Source organism: Vipera berus (assembly GCF_964194415.1).
Source record: "Vipera berus genome assembly, chromosome: 3".
In the NCBI taxonomy this organism is placed as follows: domain Eukaryota; kingdom Metazoa; phylum Chordata; class Lepidosauria; order Squamata; family Viperidae; genus Vipera; species Vipera berus.
In genome coordinates this window covers 217760404-217768447 of record NC_138204.1, presented here as the reverse complement: position 1 = coordinate 217768447, position 8044 = coordinate 217760404, and the positions used below count along the sequence as shown (strand labels likewise).

The window sequence follows — 8044 nt, the reverse complement described above, 5'->3', positions numbered from 1 at the left end:
GGTCGCACTGGGAATGGAGCCGCGCGACCCTCGGCCGACGCCCCTCGGCGCCCAGAGCCTCCATTGCAGCCTTGGCGAGGCGTGGGGAGGGGCGGCGGGCGCAGGCGCAGAGGACGGCCCGGGTTTCGCTTTCGTTTTTCCCCTCCCGAGTAGGCGGGGCCGGCTTTGGCGCGAAAGGAGGCGGAGGGCGCGGCGCGGGAGAGGTCGGCTCCTTCCCGCGGGGCTCCGGCGTCCCCTCCACCTCGCAGGTCTGGGCCGGGGAGGCTTCCCCTCCGGTTGCGGGGAGGTGGAATCCGCGGTTGGGGCTGCAGTGCGTCACCCTCGCAGATCCCTGGCGGAGCCCCGGGGCGGTTGGCTGGCGAGGCTGGCGAGGCCGGCCCTTCCCGCGGGGCTGCCTGAGCGGAGAGTCTCCGGTTTCGGTTGATTTCACTCGTCGGTGCCCGGCTTCTGTCTCCGAGCCTCGCGGCGCCTTCCAGTCCAGCGCGGACCAGGCGATCGTGGCTCTCGGGGCGGTTGCGCAGATAAGCTCTGCCCGTCCGGCTGCCGGCCTTATCGGTCGGGGACAGGAGGTCACGAGAGCGCCGGAGCGGAGCCACCTTCCGTGAGGGGGGCCCTCCTCTAACCGGGGGGGGAAAGACACGTTTCATTGCTCCTCGCCGGTTGCTGGCCGATGATCACGTGCCTCGGTTTCCCCAGAGTGGAAAAGCTCCCCGCTCCGTGGTGCGCTGAGGTGCTCGATTTGCGACCGAGTCCCGAGAGCGCCGCTTTGTGCGCGGCTGGGCGGAGTAGACGGGTCGCACTTTCCCTCTTTGGGTGAGAAAATTGGCTCCGGTACCAGTCCGGCATTTGGCTGGGCCGATCCGCGGTTGGGCCGACTTGGTCCTCCGCCGTCTCGGCAAAAGGGAGATCTGCCCTTTTTCCTTTCCTTCCTCCTTTGCAAAGGTAAAATTTCCAGGGATCGGATGGAAGTCGATGAAAGCGGTTATAAAGTGGGGGAGGCATTAATCAAAGGAAAGCAGAAATTAAAAAGAAACAGTTCAGAACTATTATATTATATTAATAGATTTAGAAATAAAAGCTGCTAGCAAGATGGGATCGAGCAGATTTTCCAAAGAGTAAGAACTGTAAAAAAATATTTTACAGATCAGTAAAATTTCAGCCTAGCTTCTGTGTGTTCCAGAAAAAATCTGCTTTATCAGAAAAATTCTTGTCTGATAAGGATTTCTAAGCATGTTGTGGTTAGAGCGCAGTTAGGACAGGAAGGTCACTGAGGCTTTCTGCAGTTTATGAAGAGGCCCTCAGCTCTTCAGGCAGGGTGTGCCAGAATAGCGAGGTCATCCAGTCCAGTCCCCTGTACCACCAGTGTGCAACCTTGGCAACTTTAAGTCTTATGGATTTCAGTTCCCAGAATTCCTCAGCCAGCTATGGAGTTCTGGGAGAGGAAGTCTTACAGTTCCCAAGTTTGGACATTCCTGCCCTCTGCCATTTCAGACAGGTGGCTGCCCAGTCTCCCTTGTTGCAGCATTCACAACGTCCGGTGGCAACTTCCGTTCCACGGATTAATTGTTCCCACTACCAGGAAATTCCTCCTTCGTTCCAGGTTTGGGTCTCTCCTTGATAAATTCTTACACCAAACCACTTCCTGGAATTATGCTTTGGCCTATAAAGCATAGCAAGATTCTTCTTTATTCTTAAGTAAGATATATATAAGAATATCAAATTTTATCCTTTGTAGCCGCTGCTGAAGCAAAACCTTTTGAAACCTGTGTCCTCAGAGATTCCAGGTGGTGAACATGCGTAGAACATCTGTAATTACACACGTGGTTGTATTGCACAGTTGTGCTCCATTCAGCATCCGGAGTGGGTCAGGGCAGCTTTGTATTGCAAAATGGTTCTTGAAATGTAGCACTTTCAAAAATGCAGTGTTAACAAACTGACAAAGCCAGGAAAAAGTCAGAATCTTTACGTATTCTTTGTCCTTTATTTACTTTGCTTCTGTGGATGTTCCATAATTTCTGGACATCCCAACAGGTAAAAAAGGCCAGCTGGATGACTTTGGGCTAGTCTCTCTCAGCCCAGCCCACCTCACAGGGTTGTTGTTTTAGGGTAAATAGGAAGAATTTTTATGTAATGTGTCAGGATAGAAATCAAATAATCTAATACTAATACCACTTTACAATGCCTTGGTAAGGCCACACCTGGAATACTGCATCCAGTTTTGGTCACCATGATGTAAAAAAGATGTCGAGACTCTAGAAAGGGTACAGAGAAGAGCAACAAAGATGATTGGGGGACTGGAGGCTAAAACATATAAGGAACGGTTGCTGGAATTGGGTCTGTCTAGTAGTTTAATGAAGAGAAGGGTGAGGGGGGACAGGATAGCAGTGTTCCAATATCTCAGGGGCTGCCACAAAGAAGAGGGAGCCAGGCTGTTCTCCAGAGCACCTGAAGGCAGGACAAGGAGCAATGGATGGAAAGTAGTCAAGGAGAGAAGCAACCTGGAACTAAGGAGAAACTTCCTGACAGTTAGAACAATTAACCAGTGGAACTCCTCGCCTCCACAAGCGGTGGATGCTCCAACACTGGAAGTTTTTAAGAAGAGACTGGACAGCCATTTGCCTGAAATGGTACAGGGTTTCCTGCCTGAGTAGGGGGTTGGACTAGATGACCTCCAAGGTCCCTTCCAACTTATTATTGTTAATCTCTGTAGTAGTGACCTACCTTCATCTCTCAATATTGGACGTTCTCGTACATAGAAAGATCATTGTAGGTCAAGTATGTTTTCCTCTTTAATGTTTCCAGATTTGATATTCCAGTCTCCAGTCAGCAGCAGCACCATATCTTACTTGCATCTCCCGTTGATTTCAAGCAGGCCTTGGTCATAAAACTCATAAATTCCTTCCGCATCAGTGGTTAGAACATAAACTTAGATAATCGTATTCATGTTTTGTTCACAAAGTCTAACCTGGGCGCCGACTGCCTTGTAGCCGAGAGCTGCCCTCACTGTGTCCGTCCGGATTAGGAAAGCCGGACAAGCCCTCCTTTGTGTTTCATGTCTCGGCTAGTAAGAACTGTAGGACTTCTGGCTGAGAGTGTCCAATTCCAGCCCGTTTCCATTTGCTGAGACCGTCAACCCGTAATCTTTCATGTTGAGCGTTCCCATGTTCCTGCTTCTTAATAGCTAAGTTAGTAGCTAGTCAGAGGAAAGAGGAAACAAGGAATTAGCAAAGCACAAAGAAGAAACCGCTGGAGCGTGCATTCCTTTACTAATTACAATGTTAGAAAAGCAAACGGTTGTCCTACTTCTCATCCATCTGCTGCTGTTGTTAGCTGTGAAGTCGCGTCCGACCCCTCGCGACACCATGGACAACGTTCCTCCAGGCCTTCCTGTCCTCTACCATCTTCTGGAGTCCATCTAAGCTCACGCCTCCTGCTTCAGTGACTCCATCCAGCCACCTCCTTCTCCGTCGTTTTCCTTCTTCTCTTGCCCTCCACCTTTCCTAGCATTAGGCTCTTCTCCACTGAGTCCTTCCTTCTCATCAGGTGGCCAAAGTATTTGAGTTTTAGCTTCAGGATCTGGCCTTCTAAAGAGCAGTCAGGGTGGATCTCCTCTAGGACTGACCGGTTGGATCGCCTTGCAGTCCAAGGGACTCGCAGGAGTCTTCTCCAGCACCAGAGTTCAAAGGCCTCCATTCTTTGGCACTCAGCCTTTTATCCATCTGCTGCTGTAGTTGAAATAGCAGGAAATCTTGCTAGGACACGTAAGCTATAGAATTGACTGTCTTTTTGTCTCTCTTCTCCCGTGTGCTGAGTTGAGCCCAAGAGCTATTGTCGATTCATTTAAATCAGGGGTCCCCAACCCCCGGGCCGCGACCCAGTACCGGGCCGCAGCCCGTTGGGAACTGGAGTGTGCAAGCGGCAGACTAGCATGCAAACCCATCCCCCCACCCCGCTGCCTTTGCCGCCACGATCGGTCTACAGAGCCAGAAAAGTTGGGGACCCCTGATTTAAGTAGCCCTCTTGAGTTTGGGTTGGTGCCTCTTTCTCCCAACAGTTAATGGGGGTTTGGGTATTTAAAGGACAATATCTGAAGTAGATCAGAGCGAATAAGATAAGATGACCTTTACTGTCATTTTTTTACTGTGGGCACAACGGCGCACATCAAAAACGAAATTTAGTTGCCCGCTCTCAAAGTGAAACACACGCATGATGCACACCTACTGTATACAACATAGGTATACGTATGTTATGCATATGCAGACAACATACGTATAATAAGCAGTTAAGGAGTAAGTCTGATTCGATCTTGGAAGAGCAGACAGGGCTTGATGAATTAAACGACAGCTTCTTTCATGACATGCTGCTGAATAGACCACACCTGGGGTGGCCTGTACCTGCGGGGTTCCTCCTGCAGTTCGTAGGAGCCGGAGGAGTTAGATGTACAGGGGTAACTGCTACGGGTCCTACAGGTTGGGGTAGGGGGCAGGCAAGGAGGCCTTGCATTTCCAAGGCATGGAACAGCCTCCCTGGGAAAGGCAAGCCGGTCCCTGATCTGATGTGGCCATCGCCATTTTTTTAAAAGCAGGACCTCTGTGGAGTCAGGCCGACTCGCGCCCTCCGTCTCTGCCACCCCGGGAAGGGCAGGTGGGAAGGTGGAGATCCTTGCAAGAAGCCAGCTGGTGCCCGAGGGAGGCGGGGCGGGCAGGACGGGGCGACGGCTTCCTTCGCTCCAGGGCCGCCTCCACGCAATAAGGAGGAGGAGCTTCGTCCCGCAGCGCAGGCAGGAATGGATCCTCCGGGTGTCCAAGCGGGTCTTCTGCTTTTCGTTGACAGCCTGAGTCTGCCTGGCCGTGGCCGGAGTGGAAGGAAGGGGGAATCCCCTGAGATGGCCCTCCCCTGCCTGCCGAGTGGCCAGGGGCCCCAGCAGAGTCACCTGCGCAGCATCGGCCCCCGGGCTCCCGTCCCCGGCAGCTGTGAGGTTATCCAGTAAGTAGCACCCCCCTCCCCTCCGGAGGGCAGAGCCTCGTGGTCGGGGGGGGGGTCTCCAAGGAGGGGGGGACAGCAAGGCCTCTGTGTGGCCGCCACTGTCACCAAAGCCCCGCCCCTCTTAGACAGGCATTGGGGGGGCATTGGTCACCTAACGAGGGCCACCCCGGGGACTTCCCCGTTGTCCCCACTCTGCAGACAGCCTTGCTTGGGATACAGGTGGTCCTCGGTTTACAACAGTTCCTTTAGTGACCATTCAAAGTTACAACGTCACTGAAAAAAGTGACTTATGTCTGTTTTTCCACACTTATGACCGCTGCAGCCTTCCCATGGTCGTGCAATCAAAATTCAGGCATTTGGCAACCGACTCGTATTTATGACGGTTGCAGAGTCCCTGGGATGTGTGTGTCACGTGATCCCCTTCTCACAAAGTCAGTGAGGGAAGCCAGATTGACTTAAGAACAGTTTGACTAATTTAACAACTGTGGTGATTCACTTAAAAGCTGTGGCGAGAAAGGTCGTAAAATGAGACAGAACTCACTTAAGAAATGTTTCACTTATCAACAGAAATTTTGGGCTCGGTTGTGGTCATAAATTGAGGACTACCTGTATATAAAGGTCGGATGGTTGGTTTAATTTTCCACACCTGTTCCTTCTACTTAAATTCACATTTCTGCCTGTCAAATGTTTTAAGTAGGATACCCGTGTATGCATGTACCCATCGTGCTACCCCCTTCTTCAACTGACAGAAAAAGGAAGGCAAAAGAGAAGAACTCAGCCTCCTTTATCCCAATCCGTCGCTCGCTCACTCTCTCCATCCCTTTCTCCCCACTTCCCTGGCCCCGTGCCCGGCTGCTTCTGCCTTTGGCCCCGGGGGCAGCTGCCTTGGCTCGGGAGCTTTGGGGCAAGGACCCTCTTCCACGCTTTTGGGGAAAATGGTGGGGAAGCTTCCCGCTCCAGCCTGCCCCTTGTCCGGCAGCCAGCCGGAGGAGTTCCTTTCCAACTAGCTATTGTCTCCCAGCCGTTTCCCCCAGAACAGATTTTTAACAATATGGCTAGCTAGAGATTTTGTCTCGCTGTCTCTGTGTCTGCTTTTTAATATTGTGGTGGGGATGTTTCATTGGGCTGTTCCTGAACTATCCCAGCATCTGTCCTCAATGAGGCTGCTATCTACAGCAGGGGTCTCCAAACTTGGCAACTTTAAGACTTGTGGGCAGCGTGTGCTGGCTGGGGAATTCTGGGAGTTGAAGTCCACAAGCCTTAAAGTTGCCAAGTTTGGAGACCCCTGATCTAAAAGACAATCAGAAAGCCAGCTGGAAACCACATGGAACCACGTAGTAACCTTACAAACACTGTACTTATTTCTTTCTCCCAAGCTTTGACAAGGCCATCACCCTGTTCGGCCGAAACCACCAGGTGGTGGACTATTGTCTCAGCTCTCCGGCCGCCACCCCCACGGACCTCAAGTACATCTCTCGTATCCATGCGCGGATAATCCGGACAGATGGCGCATACATCCTGGTGGACTCCAGCCTGACAGGCGTGTATGTCAACGACATCCGCATTGAAGGTACGTGTAGGCAGTGTCCTTAAGAGAGGCATGAGGGACTATGGCTCTGGGGCCTGCCCTGGTTGACTGTCAACTACTAATAATTCTTTTATCAGTGGCGGTTATATTCCCAAATCCAGCAGCTGTGCTAGATTGAGAGCCTGTAACAAGAGGAGCTTTGTGACAAAACCTCTGAGCTTTAAACATATTTTAAAAACTCTTTTAATGGATCATTTTGTGTGCAGGTAGAGTAATTTTGCGAGAAGGAGATACAGTCACTTTTGGCCATCCTGCTGGGAAAAACCTGCTCCTGGGAAGCTACACACGGCAGCCAAATTCTCCCTTTTACTTTCTGGTAAGACTTTCCCTGCACATTGTATAAATGCACATATTGGTCAGAAAATGATTTAGTGTGATGATTAACCATCTTACTTGCAAACAGCTCCTAATGCTAAATGAGGAATGTCACGACAGTAAGGCAAGCGCAGCATAAATTACAGCCTGACCTTGCAGTGTTTTTGATGAACCGGTCTGGGTGACATTTTGTTCCTTCCTACGAGGTCAGGATGCCGCTAGCTATGCAGGAAGTCTTTGAGTTGTGATAGGATTTGTGATTTTCATCACCAAGCAATGCCCTTGTAAAGCGCAATATCACATGACTGCCTCACTTAGTGACAGCAATCCCACATGCCATCGTAAACCAAATCCTGCTGGTCGTTAGGCAAGGACCCTGGCTAATCCAGGTCAGTCTAGATGTTGAGATGAGCACAGAGCAGAGCAACGAAGGTGATTAAAGTCCTGGAGATTAAAACATGAGCAACCAGCCCAGACCAGTGGAGTCTCCTGAATAAGGTGAGGCCAGGAGATTGCCCACTGGTGCTCTGGAGGGCTGCTTCTCGTGACTTCGGACGACTGGAAAAGTCATCAAGCTCACAGCCATAGGGGAGGCTTTAAGGACACCGAGTTTGCTTAAAACTTCACTTTCTTAAATCACATCTAGGTTATCGTTATTTCAAAGCTAAAAGAAGCCTTCAGAATAGCAGGACACAAAAACAATGAGCTTTATTCCAGATTTTTATTTTTGTGAAATGTTTGATTAGGAAAAAGACAGCAAGAACTTTTATTGGTGATTGGTGCTATGTAGCAGTTCAGGACTGAGCTGTGGATTTTTTTATTGCTCTCTGGGCTTGGTGGGTTTTTTGCAGAATTTTCATGACCCAAACTGGGCAGTTGCTAATTGCTGCCTGCAAAGAAGATTGGAAGCTGCTTCTTGTGCGTTTTTCTTTTTCATCTTTATTCACCGCTATTCTTTATTCTTTTCTTTTTAAAAAAGTTATTTAATTCTTCAGGAAAAAAACATTAATCACCCTTTTTCTTCTTTTTGCAGTTTGAGCATTGCGATTGCTGTCCTGATCAGATGCAAAGTGTTTATGGAGACAGAAGAAATTTCCCCCAATTATTAAAAGTGAGAAATACAAACACGTGTTTTCAGTTAACAGCTGAGTCCAC

General features: G+C 50.1%; 1 protein-coding gene across 6 annotated transcripts in view; it reads left to right on the top strand.

The window, feature by feature from the left end:
• Positions 1-167: 167 nt before the first annotated feature.
• NUGGC (nuclear GTPase, germinal center associated) overlaps positions 168-8044 on the top strand; it is a 37257-nt gene continuing 29380 nt past the window's right edge. For 4 of the 6 annotated variants that reach the window (XR_014025893.1, XM_081323316.1, XM_081323315.1 and 1 more), the window contains exons 1-5: positions 515-813; positions 4834-4986; positions 6363-6556; positions 6781-6890; positions 7923-8000. Coding sequence is in view for 5 of the 6 variants with exons in the window: in XM_081323316.1 (XP_081179442.1) it covers positions 671-813; positions 4834-4986; positions 6363-6556; positions 6781-6890; positions 7923-8000 (678 nt within the window). In the remaining variant the exon portion in view is untranslated. Of the gene's footprint in view, positions 249-514; positions 943-4833; positions 4987-6362; positions 6557-6780; positions 6891-7922; positions 8001-8044 lie in introns of those variants that run through there. The other 2 variants (XM_081323319.1, XM_081323318.1) reach the window with 2 other exon arrangements.